This window comes from Xenopus laevis, chromosome 1L (genome assembly GCF_017654675.1).
Source record: "Xenopus laevis strain J_2021 chromosome 1L, Xenopus_laevis_v10.1, whole genome shotgun sequence".
In the NCBI taxonomy this organism is placed as follows: domain Eukaryota; kingdom Metazoa; phylum Chordata; class Amphibia; order Anura; family Pipidae; genus Xenopus; species Xenopus laevis.
Genome location: NC_054371.1, coordinates 197,060,719 through 197,079,840, shown reverse-complemented (window position 1 = coordinate 197,079,840; position 19,122 = coordinate 197,060,719). Strand labels below are relative to the sequence as shown.

The 19,122-nt window shown below is 40.8% G+C and overlaps 1 protein-coding gene across 3 annotated transcripts in view; it reads left to right on the top strand.

The window, feature by feature from the left end:
• xrcc4.L (X-ray repair complementing defective repair in Chinese hamster cells 4 L homeolog) overlaps nt 1–19,122 on the top strand; it is a 168,431-nt gene that overhangs the window by 81,355 nt on the left and 67,954 nt on the right. For all 3 annotated transcript variants that reach the window (XM_041579978.1, NM_001091891.1, XM_041579972.1), the window contains 2 exon segments: nt 1,392–1,535; nt 2,587–2,696. In XM_041579978.1, coding sequence (XP_041435912.1) covers nt 1,392–1,535; nt 2,587–2,696 — 254 coding nt within the window.

Below are 19,122 nucleotides of genomic sequence, written 5' to 3'. Positions count from 1 at the left end.
TGCATTTTCATAATAATTGGGCTCAGTGCTGCTGCCGCCTTTGTCTAATCTTCTGTTAAGAAATTTGTGCAAGTGTGTCCATTGATGCAGAGGAACTTTGGAGCCACCACCTCTGAAGGTGCCAGTAGCTCCAGCGTTCCCAATGTGGCCTGCACCAATTGATTAAACAAACTTGCACCTAAAAAACTGAGCCCATGTCATTTTGATGCCAAGTGCCACATGTAATGCCAAATTTTCGGCACAATTCTATCTGAAGCATTCTAATGCGCAAGTGTTCACATCATCCACAATTGCACCAGGCACAACTCCCCTCTTAGAGGCAATGATGCAGGACCATTGTAGGTGATTGTGTCCAAAACTTTTTGTGTCCAAAATATTCTAATATTATATTTAAAAAAGCAGATTTTTCCCCCCAGAAATTCAGCAATTCAATTAAAGAACAAGAAAATCTTAAATCACTGGGGCTATCTGTATGTGATGCACCACAAACCATGGTTTGTAGGGCTAAAAATTATGGATTCTAATGATTACGCTAAACCAAGATAAATTCACAATTAAGCATTAAACCACGAAAAAACTTGAATACAAAACTTCACCATCTAAATTTTTTTTAAATAATTAGCTTTTTCTCTGTAATAATAAAACAGTACCTTGTAGATCCAAATTACGTAAGGACTCCGGAAAACCCCAGTTCCTGAGCATTCTGGATAACAGTACCATACCTGGTTTTTGTTGTCGTATTCAGATCGTTTTATGTTTATGCTTTTTATAATCTTTTTATACATTTCATGCCATTCATGGTTGTGGAGAATTTTTTTTTTTTCACGAACCTCTAAAAACACTAAAACCAGACTGTTTATTCCACAGGCTGGTGCTCCTTTTTAGGAAATAAGTGCATCACCTTGGAGAATCTGTACATCATTGAACACAATTTTCCCCTTGCTTTTGTGCAAATGTGCAGTTTCAGTTGTGTCGAATAGTGATGTGCAAGACTGCAACCCTAACCCGCCATGAGCTCCTACTTATATACCCGCCAGTGCACGACTATATAAAAAAGAGCGCATCCGGCAGAAGTGGGACAGTAGGAGGTCGGCCTACAAACTTTGTGCAGTAGTTGACCCGAACCCACCCGACCCGCGGCTCCCGCTGACTTTGGATCAGGCTGCATATCACTAGTGTCAAAACATTGTATTAGCATTTGCTAAAAAGCTTTGTAAATAATGCATAAAAGTCAGAATTTTACTTTTATACAGAATGTAAAGGATTTATAAATGTACTAATCCTAAATAAAAATGGCATGAAAATTGTTTTGTTGCAGCTAGAATGTAAACTGTTTAAAGCAAGTGCATTTTCACAATAGTCTAAATGTATATTTAAATGTATTATTTCAGGCTGGAAAAGTTTGTGGATGGCAAAGAAGAACTAGAGCAAACCCTTTATACTCAATTTACTTGTGTTCTAAATGAGAAGAAAGCAAAAATCAGAAACCTAAAGGAAAAATTATCAGAGGCACAAGAAAGACTAAAACAAAAAAGGTATATTAGCACATTTTGAGCTCTGACTTTACTCTACTTTAGTAGACTGGCTGTATTATCCATTTAGATGCAAATGATCACATTTTCATGCACTGAATGTTGTTTTCAGTTTTTACTGATCCTTCACACTTTTGAGCTATTCTTATGTACTGGCAAAAGAAGGAACATAATGCACTTGTAAAGGTCTCCACCAGGGAAACACGAGTCAAATAGTAATCAAAAATCATAATATTAAATAACACAAGAAAGTAAACAGAAACCTCAGCTAGTTGGGGCCTTTGGAGAAATAAGAGAAACGTGTGAACTTCACTTCATCAAATTTAAGGGAAACATAGTACAGAAAGTGAAAACACAGGCCAGAAACAAGAAGTGCAAGTAAGTAATGAACAAGATTGTAGTAGCAAGTGTTACAGTATAAAGGGAGCAAATGGGCAGCTGATCAGTGTATGTTTGGCATGATATGAATAAATAGGAGTTTTTGAAGATTTTCAAATCCAGTAATTAATGTAATTACATTAAGGGGCAGATTTATCAGGGTTCAAATTTAGAGGTCGGAAAAAAAATGACCAATCGAAAGTTATCAAAAAATTTTAATTTTTCAAACTCGGGTGAATGGGATTGACCCGCAAACTCGAATTTGAATTTGATTCGAGTTTTTTCTCTAAAAAAAACTTGATTATTAGGAAGGCTGCAAACTCCAAATAGATCCCAGGATCCCCCATAGGTTAAAACGGCAATTCACCAGGTTTAAGGTGGTGAATAGTCGAATTCGAATTCTTAAGGGCCAGTACATGATAAATCTAATTAGAGATTTTTAAAAAAACTCGAATGGAATTATAACTATTCCCTAGTCGAATTCCACTTAAAAAAAACTCGAAGATTCGAAATTCGAATTTTCACTTGGACCTTTGAAAAATCTGCTCCTAAAAGTGAAGGTCATTAAAGTTAATTGGTTTTACTGTATAAAGGTTCAGTTGTGCTGCAGTACCACAATACTCATCACTGGAGTGTAATTCTGGAATTTCACTCATATTTTTTTTTTTCAACACAGTGAAGATTCTGCTCCCGTTGATACTCTTGCAGCCAGTGAAATGAAGTATGATGCCTTTGGTGGCTCAACTGATGAGGAGCAGGAAAGCCCTGCAGTTGCCTCAAAGACTGGTAAGAAAATCAGAACAGCCATACAGTATAACTGGCCACTTTTTCTTTAATTGCCATATTGAACAAAAATAATTGTGTAGGAAAATAAAAGCTGTGAATATTTTCAAGTTACCTTAAGTCAATAATCACTAGAGATGTCGCGAACTGTTCGCCGGCGAACTTGTTCGCGCGAACATCGGGTGTTCGCGCTCGCCGGAAGTTCGCGAACGTCGCGCGACGTTCGCCATTTTGGGTTCGCCATTGTTGGCGCTTTTTTTTGCCCTCTCACCCCAGACCAGCAGGTACATGGCAGCCAATCAGGAAGCTCTCCCTGGACCACTCCCCTTCCCTATAAAAACCGAAGCCCTGCAGCGTTTTTCACTCTGCCTGTGTGTGCTGAAGAGATAGTGTAGGGAGAGAGCTGCTGCCTGTTAGTGATTTCAGGGACAGTTGAAAGTTTGCTGGCTAGTAATCGTTTTGATACTGCTCTGTTATTGGAGGGACAGAAGTCTGCAGGGGTTTGAGGGACATTTAAGCTTAGGTAGCTTTGCTGGCTAGTAATCTACCTTCTACTGCAGTGCTCTGTATGTAGCTGCAGTGGGCAGCTGTCCTGCTTCTGATCTCATCTGCTGACTGCTGCAATAACAGTAGTCCTTGTAAGGACTGCTTTTATTTATTTTTTTGTTGTTTTACTACTACTACTACTACTACTACTATAAGAGCCCAGTGCTATTAGTCTAGCAGTGTTGGGGAGTGGGACTGGTGTGCTAATCTGCTGCTCCTAGTAGTTCAGCAGCACCAACTTTAATTTTTTTTTTTAATATTCATTTTTTTTTTATTTTACTTTTTTTTATTTTACTACCGCTGTAGTAGTGTATAAGTTGACCTTTTAGGCATTATTTGCCCTGTAGGCATTATTTGCACACTGTTTTCTTCAACCCGCCATCGAGCTGTGTGACCTTGTTCACATTCTGTCTAAATATCCATAATATTACCGTCTCCAGAAAAAACACCGGAGTCACTTTTTTCAAGCAGCCATAATATATTTTACGTAATCCGTATCCACCGCTGTAGTAGTGTATACGTTGGCCTTGTAGGCATTATTTGCACACTGTTTTCTTCAACCCGCCATCGAGCTGTGTGACCTTGTTCCCATTCTGTCTAAATATCCATAATATTACCGTCTCCAGAAAAAACACCGGAGTCACTTTTTTCAAGCAGCATTCATATATTTTACGTAATCCGTATCCACCGCTGTAGTAGTGTATACGTTGGCCTTGTAGGCATTATTTGCACACTGTTTTCTTCAACCCGCCATCGAGCTGTGTGACCTTGTTCCCATTCTGTCTAAATATCCATAATATTACCGTCTCCAGAAAAAACACCGGAGTCACTTTTTTCAAGCAGCATTCATATATTTTACGTAATCCGTATCCACCGCTGTAGTAGTGTATACGTTGGCCTTGTAGGCATTATTTGCACACTGTTTTCTTCAACCCGCCATCGAGCTGTGTGACCTTGTTCCCATTCTGTCTAAATATCCATAATATTACCGTCTCCAGAAAAAACACCGGAGTCACTTTTTTCAAGCAGCATTCATATATTTTACGTAATCCGTATCCACCGCTGTAGTAGTGTATACGTTGGCCTTGTAGGCATTATTTGCACAGTGTTTTCTTCAACCCGCCATCGAGCTGTGTGAGCTTGTTCACATTTTGTCTAAATATTGATAATATTATCGTCTCTAGAAAAACCACTTGAGTTACTTTTTTTCAAGCAGCATTCATATATTTTACGTAATCCGTATCCACCGCTGTAGTAGTGTATACGTTGACCTTGTAGGCATTATTTGCACACTGTTTTCTTCAACCCGCCATCGAGCTGTGTGAGCTTGTTCACATTTTGTCTAAATATTGATAATATTATCGTCTCTAGAAAAACCACTTGAGTTACTTTTTTTCAAGCAGCATTCATATATTTTACGTAATCCGTATCCACCGCTGTAGTAGTGTATACGTTGACCTTGTAGGCATTATTTGCACACTGTTTTCTTCAACCCGCCATCGAGCTGTGTGAGCTTGTTCACATTTTGTCTAAATATTGATAATATTATCGTCTCTAGAAAAACCACTTGAGTTACTTTTTTTCAAGCAGCATTCATATATTTTACGTAATCCGTATCCACCGCTGTAGTAGTGTATACGTTGACCTTGTAGGCATTATTTGCACACTGTTTTCTTCAACCCGCCATCGAGCTGTGTGAGCTTGTTCACATTTTGTCTAAATATTGATAATATTATCGTCTCTAGAAAAACCACTTGAGTTACTTTTTTTCAAGCAGCATTCATATATTTTACGTAATCCGTATCCACCGCTGTAGTAGTGTATACGTTGACCTTGTAGGCATTATTTGCACAGTGTTTTCTTCAACCCGCCATCGAGCTGTGTGAGCTTGTTCACATTTTGTCTAAATATTGATAATATTATCGTCTCTAGAAAAACCACTTGAGTTACTTTTTTCAAGCAGCATTCATATATTTTACGTAATCCGTATCCACCGCTGTAGTAGTGTATACGTTGACCTTGTAGGCATTATTTACACACTGTTTTCTTCAACCGCCATCGAGCTGTGTGAGCTTGTTCACATTTTGTCTAAATATTGATAATATTATCGTCTCTAGAAAAACCACTTGAGTTACTTTTTTTTCAAGCAGCATTCATATATTTTACGTAATCCGTATCCACCGCTGTAGTAGTGTATACGTTGACCTTGTAGGCATTATTTTGCACACTGTTTTCTTCAACCCGCCATCGAGCTGTGTGACCTTGTTCACATTTTGTCTAAATATTGATAATATTATCGTCTCTAGAAAAACCACTTGAGTTACTTTTTTTCAAGCAGCATTCATATATTTTACGTTAATCCGTATCCACCGCTGTAGTAGTGTATACGTTGACTTTGTAGGCATTATTTGCACAGTGTTTTCTTCAACCCGCCATCTAGCTGTGTGTATTATCGTTTCCAGAAAAACCAACTGAGTTTTTGTTGTTGTTGTTGTTTTTTTAAAAATAATGCCAGGCAAAGGCAGGCCGCCACGCAGAGGCCGTGCTAGGGGCCGTGCTGCTATGCAATCCTGTGGCCCTAGCAAATTTCCCAGTTTTAAAAAGCCAATGACCCTGAACTCCCAAAATGCTGAAGAGGTAGTTGACTGGCTTACACAGCACACCCCATCCTCTACCGTTTCTAACTTTACCACAACATCCTCCTCATCCTCCACTGCTATGGCCACCCCACGTAACACTTCCTCCACCACCGGTGCCCCTTCTTCACTGGGGTCAGAGGAGTTATTTTCCAATGAGTTTCTTGAACTGAGTAATGCGCAACCATTATTGCCAGAAGAAGATGAAGGAGATGAGGACCTTACACCAGATTTAATTCTGGCAGAGAACACGATAGAGATGGACATAATGAGTGATGAGGAGGAGGTCCCCGCTGCTGCTTCCTTCTGTGATGTGTCAGAAGAAATTGATGCATCTGAGGAGAATGATGATGAGGAGATTGATGTTTTGTGGGTGCCTAGTAGAAGAGAGCAAGAGGAGGGTAGTTCAGATGGAGAGACGGAGAGTCAGAGAGGCAGTAGGAGAATAAGACTTAGAAGAAGCAGGGAGGACAGCCCGCAGGGATCAGCAGGGCAACAACATGTATCGGCACCTGTGTTCAGCCGGCCAACGCACCCGCCATTGCCGCCAATACCGCCAACTCCGCCAACTTCTACTGTTACCGCCAGATCGCACACTTCCAAAAAGTCAGCAGTGTGGGATTTTTTTAATGTGTGTGCCTCTGACAAAAGCATTGTAATTTGCAATGAGTGCAGTCAGAAACTGAGCCTTGGTAAGCCCAACAGCCACATAGGTACAACTTCTATGCGAAGGCACATGAGCGGCAAGCACAAAGCACTTTGGGAGCAACAACCTCAAAGGCAACAGGCAAACTAAAAGCCACACTCCTTCTGGTCCAGCATCTTACTGCTCTACCTCTGCTCTCCTTGACCCGTCTGAACCACCCTCCACTCCGCCTTCCACCTTGACCACCTGTTCCCATTCCCAGTCATCTGCCACCAGCCAAGTTTCTGTGAAGGCCATGTTTGAGCGTAAGAAGCCAATGTCTGACTGTCACCCCCTTGCCCGGCGTCTGACAGCTGGCTTGTCTGCACTCTTAGCCCGCCAGCTTTTACCATACCAGCTGGTGGACTCTGAGGCCTTCCGCAAATTTGTAGCAATTGGGACACCGCAGTGGAAGGTACCCAGCCGCAATTTTTTTTCTAAAAAGGGAATACCACACCTGTACCAACATGTGCAGAGCCAAGTTACCGCATCTCTGTCACTTAGTGTTGGGCCAAAGGTCCATATGACTACTGACGCATGGTCCTCCAAGCATGGTCAGGGCAGGTATGTCACCTACACTGCCCACTGGTGAACTTGGTAATGGCTGGGAAGCAGGGAATGGGTAGCTCAACAACAACAGTGGAGTTGGTGTCACCGCCACGGATTGCACGCGGTTCTGCCACCACCTCTACTCCTCCATCGCTCTCTACCTCGTCTTCTTCTTCTTCTTACTCTGCTGCTGGGTCCTCCTTCTCCTCCTCCACACCTGTGCACCCCCAGCTCCCCCTAGGCTATTCGACGTGCCAGGTACGCCGTTGTCACGCTGTCTTGGGGATGACGTGCCTGGAAAGCAAAAACCATACCGGATCTGTACTCCTGTCATCTCTGCAGTCACAGGCCGATCGGTGGCTGACCCCACACCAACTGCAGATCGGAAAAGTGGTGTGTGACAATGGAAGCAATCTGTTGGCAGCGTTGAGACTAGGCAATTTAACACATGTGCCCTGCATGGCACATGTGTTAAATTTAATAGTCCAACGTTTTGTCTCCAAGTACCCAGGATTCCAGGACGTTCTCACCCAGTCCAGAAAGGTGTCGGCCCATTTCAGACGTTCCTACACAGCCATGGCACGCCTTGCTGACATTCAGCAGCGCTACAACATGCCAGTCAGGCGTTTGATTTCTGACAGCCAGACTCGCTGGAATTCAACGCTCCTTATGTTGGAACGTCTGCTGCAACAACAAAGGGCCGTCAACGAGTACCTTTTTGAACTGGGTGGTAGGACTGGATCTGCACAGCTGGGGATTTTTTTCCCCCGTTACTGGGTGCTTATGCGCGATGCCTGCAGGCTCATGCGACCTTTTGAAGAGGTGACAAATATGGTCAGTCGCACCGAAGGCACCATCAGCGACCTAATACCCTTCGCTTTCTTCCTGGAGCGTGCCGTGCGACGAGTGACAGATGAGGCTGTAGACCAGCGTGACGAGGAGCTGGAAGCGCACGATTTCTGGTCGGAATCACCAGAACGAACCCAGGCACCTGCTGCAACGCAGGGAGAGGTGCCAGAAGTGGAGTCAGAGGAGGAAGGTGGCTTTGTGGAGGAGGAGGAGGAGGACCAACAGGAGCAGGCTTCCCAGGGGGCTAGTGGTGACCTTTTGGGGACCCCTGGTCTTGTACGTGGCTGGGGGGAGGAGACCGTGGATGATGCAGTCCTTGATAATGAGGAAGCGGAGATGGATAGCTCTGCATCCAACCTTGTGAGAATGGGGTCTTTCATGCTGTCATGCCTGTTGAAGGACCCCCGTATCAAGAGGCTTAAGGAGAAGGACCTGTACTGGGTCGCAACGCTACTAGACCCTCGGTACAAGCATAAAGTGTCAGAAATGTTACCAACATACCACAAGTCCGAAAAGATGCGGCATTTACAAACCAGCCTGCAAAACATGTTGTACAATGCTTTTAAGGGTGATGTCACTTCAGGAACTCATCAACATTCCAGGGGCAGAGGTGCCAGTAATCCTGCCACGAGCACACCTGCAAGGACAAAGCCCTTTGGCCAGTCTGTAACGTCAGACATGCAAATGTTTTTCTGTCCAAGGCAGCGCCACAACCCTTCTGGATCCACCCTCAAAGAACGCCTCGACCGGCAGGTAGCGGACTACCTGGCATTAACTGCAGATATCGACACTCTGAGGAGCGATGAACCCCTGGACTACTGGGTGCGCAGGCTTGATCTGTGGCCAGAGCTGTCACAATTTGCCATGAACCTCTTGTCTTGCCCAGCCTCAAGTGTGCTCTCAGAAAGGACCTTCAGTGCAGCAGGAGGGATTGTAACTGAGAAGAGAACTCGCCTAGGTCACAAAGTGTCGATTACCTGACCTTTATTAAAATGAATGAGGGGTGGATCTCGGAGGGTTACTGCACGCCGGAAGACTTGTTCTGACTTCTATGCAGCTGTCCTTCTCTTCAAGCCTCATGACTCCACACACAGCTGTCCTTTAGCGTCCTCCTCCTCCCTCCGCCACCGTTACAAACTAGGGTGCAAACCCTACTGGTTTAATTTTTTCTGGCCTCTGTGCTTCAGTGGCTGCAACCAAAAAAACTGGGCAAACAATGTCTACAAGGTCAACGTATGGCAAAAAATGACTATTTTCAGCATTTATATGGCATATTTTTTCTGGCAACTGTGCTTCAGTGGCTGCGTCCAAAAAAATGCATATTTTCTGCATTTATATGGCATAATTTTTCTGGCAACTGTGCTTCAGTGGCTGCGACCAAAAAAATGCATATTTTCTGCATTTATATGGCATAATTTTTCTGGCCTCTGTGCTTCAGTGGCTGCAACCAAAAAAATTTATATTTTCAGCATTTATATGGCATAATTTTTCTGGCCTCTGTGCTTCAGTGGCTGCAACCAAAAAAATTTATATTTTCAGCATTTATATGGCATAATTTTTCTGGCAACTGTGCTTCAGTGGCTGCGACCAAAAAAATTACTATTTTCAGCATTTATATGGCATATTTTTTCTGGCCTCTGTGCTTCAGTGGCTGCGGCCAAAAAAACTGGGCAAACAATGCCTACAAGGTCAACGACGTTGACCTTGTAGGCATTGTTTGCCCAGTTTTTTTGGCCGCAGCCACTGAAGCACAGAGGCCAGAAAAAATATGCCATATAAATGCTGAAAATAGTAATTTTTTGCCATACGTTGACTCAACGTATATGGCAAAAAATGACTATTTTCAGCATTTATATGGCATATTTTTTCTGGCAACTGTGCTTCAGTGGCTGCGACCAAAAAAATGCATATTTTCTGCATTTATATGGCAAAATTTTTTTCTGGCCTCTGTGCTTCAGTGGCTGCAACCAAAAAAATTTATATTTTCAGCATTTATATGGCATAATTATTCTGGCAACTGTGCTTCAGTGGCTGCGACCAAAAAAATGCATATTTTCTGCATTTATATGGCATAATTTTTCTGGCCTCTGTGCTTCAGTGGCTGCAACCAAAAAAATTTATATTTTCAGCATTTATATGGCATAATTTTTCTGGCAACTGTGCTTCAGTGGCTGCGTCCAAAAAAACTGGGCAAACAATGTCTACAAGGTCAACGTATGGCGAAAAATTACTATTTTCAGCATTTATATGGCATATTTTTTCTGGCAACTGTGCTTCAGTGGCTGCGTCCAAAAAAACTGGGCAAACAATGCCTACAAGGTCAACGTATGGCAGTTGTTTAAAGAGAACAGTAGATTACTAGCCAGCAAAGCTACCTAAGCTAAAATGTCCCTCAAATCCCTGCAGACTTCTGTCCCTCCAATACAGAGCAGTATCAAGCAGATTACTAGCCAGCAAGCTTACTATCATCTGTCCCTGAAATCACTAACAGCTCTCCCCCTACACTATCTCTTCCAAGCACACACAGGCAGATTTTTCAGATACATTTTTGCCCTTGATCCCCCTCTGGCATGCCACTGTCCAGGTCGTTGCACCCTTTAAACAACTTTAAAATCATTTTTCTGGCCAGAAATGTCTTTTCTAGATGTTAAAGTTCGCCTTCCCATTGAAGTCTATGGGGTTCGCGAACCGTTCGCGAACCGCTCGCATTTTTGCGCAAGTTCGCGAATATGTTCGCGAACTTTTTTTCCGACGTTCGCTACATCCCTAATAATCACGAGTGGTACCTGAAATTGGTGCTTTGCAACATAAGTATCAAGCTCAGCCTTACAACCAAGACTGAGTTAAGTCAGAGAGTTGGAATCCTGTGGGGAACAAATTTTTGAAACCCGGACCCGCAGCCTGCAATTTTGCCCACGGTTGCCCAACCCGTAATTGCCCTTCTGATCACCATTTAGCAGGAAGTGCTGCTGCTGCAAACTGGAAGTGACATCATCAGGAGTGGGCAGGGGCAGAAAAAACTTTTAAACATATAAAGGAGTAAAATATAGATAATACACATGATATTATATAAGATAAACAAAAATATAGATAAGACCCCCAACCTGACCTATGACTCATGATGATTTCATCATCATCATGAGGAAACTGAAGTGGCAAAATGCGCATCAGGGCTGTTAGTTGATAGATGAGAACCCCTAATTATAAAGGGTTATTTGCTAAACCTCGAATTTATCTGGAATTTTTAGTGGGAAAAAACCTCAAATTTTTTGAGGTTTATTATACCCCGATGCTGCAGAAAGGCCGAATTTGAAAATCCACCATCTCAGGCCTGTCGAGGTCCTGTATAAATCAGTGGGAGTGGCACCAATCTCAATTTAAAGTTATCGTTGTCTACATTGGGTTTAGCCTGAAAAAAGTCAGGACAATTAGGGCTTTCACTCAATTATATATAGAATATGTTATTCTGTATTGAGAAAGCCAATTGGATGACTGGTGAAAAGTTTTCAAGGAAAAAACATAGCAAGTCCAGCTGATTTGACTTATTTCTACAGATATACACCGTGCAAAGTTTGCATCTTTAGTCTCTCTGTGAGGTTCAGCAAGCACAAACTTCACTCCATGTAATGGAAGCAGCTGTTCCTCCTACTGGCACCTAGTATTACTACAGCAGAACCCCCATTTTACGTTTTTCAGGGGACTAAGAAAAATTGTGTAAAATCAGGGAAATGTGTTAAAATGACTTTTTCTGTAATGAAAGGCTATAAGCACAGGAGTCCGTTTTACTTTGAGATACAATATTTACTGTGTTAATAACAAGGGTTAAGCATTGCAGGAGAAAAAATTCCTTCCTGACTCCAAGATGGAAATCTGACCAGTCACTGGATCAACTTGTACTATGAGTTATCTTCCATAACCCTGTATTCCCTCACTTGCTAAAAAGCCATCCTACCCCTTTTTAAAGCTATCTTATGTATTAGCCTGTATGACTATGCCAAACATAGCGACTCAGCCTCTGTCTGTAGCCTCTCTAATTCAATAATGTCCTGTTTGAGCACTGGAGAAGGTGTGCTGGGTTGGGTTGGAAGAGGGCTGGATAGGGTTGGGTGCAGATTGACCTTTTTGTTCATCCACATATCACTACTTCTCTCCCTTTATTTTTACTGCCTCCCCATGCCATTCTTTCTGCTTTTCCCTCCATCATGTGCTATGCACTCCTTCTTCCTGAGGTTTACCTGCTTAACTAAATGGCATTCATAATTATGTATGAAGTGAACTAGGGGCCTATTTATCATACTGTGTAAAGCAAATAATGCCAAAAAAGTAAACAGTAAAAAGCCATGTAAAATAAATGGCAAACTTATCAAGGTGTGTGTTTTATTTTACGCCGGCCATACATCGTTTTTAAACTACCAACCTGTCATAATTTGACAAAGAGGTATGGGACCACTGAAAATAAATACACAAATTCATAAATAAGCTGTTTTTTACACTGTGACGCCTGGTGATGTGTGGTGTAAATGGTTAACATTCTTTTTACCCAGCATGATAAATAGGCCCCCCAGTGAAAGACCTGGCCCTGAACAAAGAATGTAACACTGGATTGAATTGAATGTGAGCCAATGAAGCCTTTAATCACTATCAGGGCTGACTGGGACTAAAACTTGGTGCTTGAGCTGTTCTCATTTCTCATGCGTGAATGACTTTTGTACATGTTATTAGCAATTGAGGTGTCTCATTTATTTATTTATTTATTTTGGCAATGAAAATGTGTTTACATTTGGCCACAAAATGTGCTTTAATGGTTATACATTTTGGCTGCCTTAATTTGTCCATCACCACTACCTAATGTTTGAGGAAATACATTTTTTAAATTAGGCTAAGCCAAACCGCTTGTTTAAAAACTGTTCTTTGGCCCAAATTTCTATTAAAACACACTTTCTATTATGGCCTTTCGGTCATAGAGTAACCACTTAAAGACTGTACTGAGTACAATGTGATTGATTGCAAGTGTGTGTGGCATTTAATTCCCTAGTTCCATCATTTGATAATGGCAGCGTCAGTCAGTTTTCCTGTTTGTGATATTTTTTAATGTGCAGTAACATAAAAAATGATTCTAATATAGTTAGTTAGCCAGAAATTTAATGTATAAAGGCTGGAGTGACTGGATGTCTAAAATAAAAGCCAGAACACTACTTCCTGCTTTTCAGCTACCTTGGTTTCCACTGATTGGTTACCAGGCAGAACCCAATCAGTGACTTGAGGGGAGGCCACATGGGACATAACTGTTGCTTTTGAATCTGAGCTGAATGCTGAGGATCAATTGCAAACTCACTGAACAGTTATGTTCCATGTGGCCCCCCTTATAGTCACTGACTAACTCAGAGTTAGAGAGCTGAAAAGCAGGAAGTTTTTTATTTTGCACAAATCTATTTACCCGGTTTTTATTTTTACATTGAACTGTTCCTTTAAAGTCGTATTGTGTGTAGAACTATTTCTTTACAGGTCCCTGCATTGCTCTTGGTTTATCAGACACACAATACACAGGTTGTGTGTAGGGCGGTGTGTATCGTTCCTTTACTAAACTAGCCATACTTTTCTAGCCTTTGAGCAATATTGCCCTGTTTATTCCTTTGGATTCATTTTCTGACCTTTTAATACTGCGTTTTGTTGCTGAACTTCTGAACTGCAACATCCAACAAACCAATACAAAATATCAGGAATTATCTCCAAGAAATATTGATACAAATCACGATTGTTATAGCACATACTGAAAGTCAGTGTTTTGAATCTTTAATGACCAGACCATTGTTATTTTCATATGCTTTTTTTTTTTTTTTTTAAACAATTTGAAAATACTTGTGTCGTTAGATGAAATATTAGTTGTAATAGTCATGTAACTGCTATTCTGTTTTGTTTGTAATCTTTATTTGTTGACATTTTTGTTTCAGAAGCCTTACAGGCCAAATTATTTCCTAAAGCTGTACTGTTTCCTGATACAGGTATAGGATCTGTTATCCGAAAACCTGTTATCTAGAAAGCTTCGAATAATTGGAGGCCCATTTCCCATAAACTCCATTTTATCCAAATAATCCAAATTTTTAAAAATGATTCCCCTTTTCTCTGTAAAAATTAAACAGTAACTTGTACTTGATCCAAAGTAAAGGTGGTCATAGATGTAACAATTACGATCTTTCTTGGAAAAGATCTTTCCAAGAAAGATTGTTCGTTTCAATACACAAGTGTAGAGCTGAATCGTCAGATATAAAGTTAGAAACAATAGAATTCTACTTGTATCTGACAATTCAGCACTAACAATGGCCGATGTTTGGGTGCCTTCAAAGGCACCCGATCAAAATTTTCCATCCAGCCCGATCGACGAGCCGACCGATATCCAAGTCTTCTGCCGATATCGGCCGGCTCTTTTCCCACCATACACGCACCAAATATCGTACAAAATTAGTTTTGTACGATATTATCTGTGCGTCTATTGCCACTCTAAAATATAATTCATCCTTATTGAAAGCAAAACCAGCATATTTGGTTTATTAAATGTTTACATTATTTTCTAGTAGTCATAAGATACGAAGATCCAAATTACACAAAGATCTGATAACCAGAAAATCACAGGTCCTGAGCATTCTGTATAACAGGTCCCATACCTGTATTTATTTAGTGCCAATACAGCTTCACCCACTTTACAGGGATTATACATAATTTGCATCAGTCCCTGCCCAAGTGGAGCCTACAATCTAAGGTTCCTATCACATTCACACATGGGGAAGCCCATTAATCAATATTATTGTTTTAGAGATTTTTGAAATCACGAATAAAGTCATTTTCTCTACAAACCACAAATGCCATGTAATTTATTAAAAGATCAGAATATAAAAAGCACGAACGAAAAAAAAAGCTGAATGATACGCTAAAAAAATACAAAAAAATAAGAAACCTCTTAAAAGTCTAGTGTTTCGAACAATTACTAGCGAAACAAAAAAAAATCAAAAAACCTCTAAAAGTCAGAATGGCTAAAAAAAAGGTCCAATAGGATCAGCACAGCTCCCATTGACTTCTATAGAAATCCTAATGTTAGTCATATGAAAAGTTTGGGAACCCCTCTCAGCCTGCACAATAATTTAAGATAATAAATCATTTAAGATAACAGTGGTATGTCTTTCATTTCCCGGAACATCTGAGTACTGGCTGTTTTCTGAACAAAGATTTTTAGTGAAGCAGCATTTAGTTGTATGAAATCAAATGGGAAAAACTGGCTGTGCAAAAATTTGGGCACCCTGTCATTTTGCTATTTTGAATGCATGTAACTGCTCAATACTGATTACTGGCAACACCAAATTGGTTGGATTAGCTCATTGAACTTCATGGGCAGATGTGTCCAATCATGAGAAAAGGTATTTAAGGTTTCCAATTGCAAGTTGTGTGTCTGTTTGACTCTCCTCTGAAGAGTGACAGCATGGGATTCTCAAAGCAACTCTCAAAAGATCTGAAAACAAATATTGTTCAGTATGATCTTTTAGAAGTCTATCTCAGAGGTTTAAACTGTCAGTTTCAACTGTAAGGAATGTAATCAGGAAATGGAAGGCCACAGGCACAGTTGCTGTAAAACCCAGGTCTGGCAGGCCAAGAAAAATACAGGAGCGGCATGTGCGGAGGATTGTGAGAATGGTTACAGACAACCCAACGATCATCCTCAAAGACCTGCAACAACATCTTGCTGCAGATGGTGTATCTGTACATGGATTTACAATTCAGCACAATTTGCACAAAGAACATCTGTATGGCAGGGTGATGAGAAAGAAGACCTTTTTTGCACTCACGTCACAGAGTCGCTTGTTGTATGCAAAAGCTCATTTAGACAAGCCACAGTCATTTTGGAACAAAGTACTTTGAACTTATGAGACAAAAAATTAGTTATTTGGTCATATCAAAAAGCACTTTGCATGGCGGAAGAAGAACACTGCATTTCAAGAAACACATCTACTACCTACTGTCAAATTTGGTGGAGGTTTCATCATGCTGTGGGGCTGTGTGACTAGTTCAGGGACTGGGGCCCTTGTTAAAGTCGAGGGTCAGATGAATTCTACCCAATATCAATATTGGGTAGAATTGATAATGTTCAAGCATCAGTCACAAAGTTGAAGGTAGGCAGGGATTGGATATTGCAACAAGACAATGTCCCTAATCACACTTCGAAATCAGCATTTATGCAGAGGGAGAAGTGCAATATTCTGGAATGTCCATCACAGTCCACTGACTTGAATATCATTGAAACTATGGGATGATTTGAAGCAGGCTGTCCATGCTCGGCAGCCATCCAATTTAACTGACTGGAGAGATTTTGTATGGACGAATGGTCAATAATACCACCATCCAGAATCCAGACACTCATCAAAGGCTATAGGAGGCATCTAGAGGCTGTTACATTTGCAAAAGGAGGCTCAACTAAGTATTAATGTAATATCTCTGTTGGGGTGCCTAAATTTATGCACCTGTCTAATTTTGTTATGATACATATTGCATATTTTCTGTTAATTCAATACAATGTATGTCACTGCTGAAATACTACTGTTTCCATAAGACATGTTATATATTAAAAGGAAGTTGCTACTTTGAAAGCTCAGCCAATGATAAACAAAACTCCAAACAATTAAGAAGGGTTCCCAAACTTTTTCATATGATGTATGCCCCTCGGTGTATTATTAGGAGTCACTTAACCTGTCTGTATAGTTACATAGTTACATAGTTAAATCGGGATGAAAAAAGACAAAGTCCATCAAGTTCAACCGCTCCAAATGAAACCCAGCATCCATACACACACCCCTCCCTACTTTCACATAAATTATATATACCCATATCTATACTAATTATAGAATTTAGACTCACAATAACCTTTGATATTATGTCTGTCCAAAAAATCATCCAAGCCATTCTTAAAGGCATTAACTGAATCAGCCATCACAACATCACCCGGCAGTGCATTCCACAACCTGACTGTCCTCACTGGGAAGAACCACCTACGTTGCTTCAAATGAAATTTCTTTTCTTCTAGTCTAAAGGGGTGGCCTCTGGTACGGTGATCCCCTTTGTGTGTAAAAAGGTCCCTTGCTATTTGTCTATTATGTCCTCTAATGTACTTGTAAAGTGTAATCATGTCCCCTCGCAAGTGCCTTTTTGCCAGAGAAAACAACCCCAACCTTGACAGTCTACCTTCATACCCTCAGTCTTCCATCCCTCTAACTAATTTAGTTGCACGTCTCTGCACTCTCTCCAGCTCATTTATATCCATCTTAAGGTCTGGAGTCCAAAACTGCACTGCATACTCCAGATGAGGCCTCACCAGGGACCTATAAAGAGGCATAATTATGTTTTCATCCCTTAAGTTAATGCCCTTTTTCATGCAAGACAGAACTTTATTTGCTTTAGTGGCCACAGCATGACACTGCCCAGAATTAGACAACTTGTTATCTACAAAAAACCCTAGATCCTTCTCATTTAAGGAAACTTCCAACACACTGCCATTTAGTGTATAACTTGCATTTATATTATTTTTGCCAAAGTGCATAACCTTGCATTTATCAACATTGAACCTCATTTTCCAGTTTGCTGCCCAGTTTCCCAGCTTAGACAATCCACTCTGCAAAGTGGCAACATCCTGCATGGAACCTATAGTTGTGCACAATTTAGTATCATCTGCAAAAATAGAAAAAGTCCTTTCAATGCCCACCTCCATTAATAAACAAGTTGAAAAGCAAGGGACTTAGTACAGAGCCCTGTGGTACTCCACTAACAACACTGGTCCAATTAGAAAATGTTCCATTTACCACCACTCTTTGTAATCTATCTTTTAGCCAGTTCTCTATCCAGTTACAAACTATGTTCCAGGCCAACATTCCTTAATTTAACCAGTAACCTTTTGTGTGACACTGTATCAAATGCTTTAGCAAAGTCTAAGTAAATCACATCCACTGCCATCCCAGAATCGAGGTCCCTGCTTACCTTCTCATAAAAAGAAATTAAGTTAGTCTGGCAAGATCTATTGCGCATAAAACCATGCTGGCACACACTCATAGTATTATGATTTGCTATAAAGTCCAGTATCTTATCATTTATTAACCCTTCGAGATGCTTTCCTACCACTGAAGTCAGACTAATTGGCCTATAGTTTTGAGGCTGAGAAAAGGATCCTTTTTTGAATAGAGGCACCACATTAGCAATTCGCCAGTCTCTCGGCACTATGCCAGACCTCAATGAATCCTGAAAAATTAAGCAAAGAGGTTTGGCAATCTCAGAGCTAAGCTCGATAAGTACCCTGGGATGAATACCATCTGGCCCTGGACCTTTGTTAATCTTAACATGTTCAAGTCTCTTTTGAATTTCCTCATGTGTGAACCATGCATCATTAGTTGTATTACTAGAATTGGGACTATTAAGAAGGAAACCTTCTTTAACTGGTTCCTCGTCTTCTTTAACTGGTTCCTCATTTGTGTAGACAGACGAAAAATATGAGTTCAATCTGCACTTTTATTTTGTTTTCATCAGCCAGCTGACCGCCCTCTGATACTAAATACGTGTTTAATACTGCAGCAGCTCATAGTAGGCATAGTTGATTGTTTTCCAATAACAATAACCTATTTTTCAGTGTGAGTGCAAATACCCTCATGGAAGAATTTCTCACTATTATTGCTATATTATTATTATTATTATTATTATTATTATTATTATTATTATTATTATTATTATTATGGAACTATATAATGCCAACCTTTTTGGCTGAACTTTACAGAGATAATAAATCGCTGATAACACCAGTCCCTGTCTCAGTGGAGCTTAAGTTCTAAAAATCACATTTGTTAAACCGCAATGCCTTAAAACACATCCAACCCCAACCCACAAAATGTTGTCATTGTAGGACCCGCAACTGACCCATGCCCTTGTCTTCTCAGTACGCTGCTTATATGTGTGTTTCTGGTTCCAAGACAGGGAATCTGTGGAAGCAGTGGAGGAATGTACTTCCCCATTCTGACCCACACCCAACACTAACCTGCAACGGTTGTCCAAACTTCAACCCAAACCTGCCCAACCGTTGGTCAACCCATGGGTTGACCGCATGTTTCGGGTCAGCCCACCCATGACTAATACCCCTCTC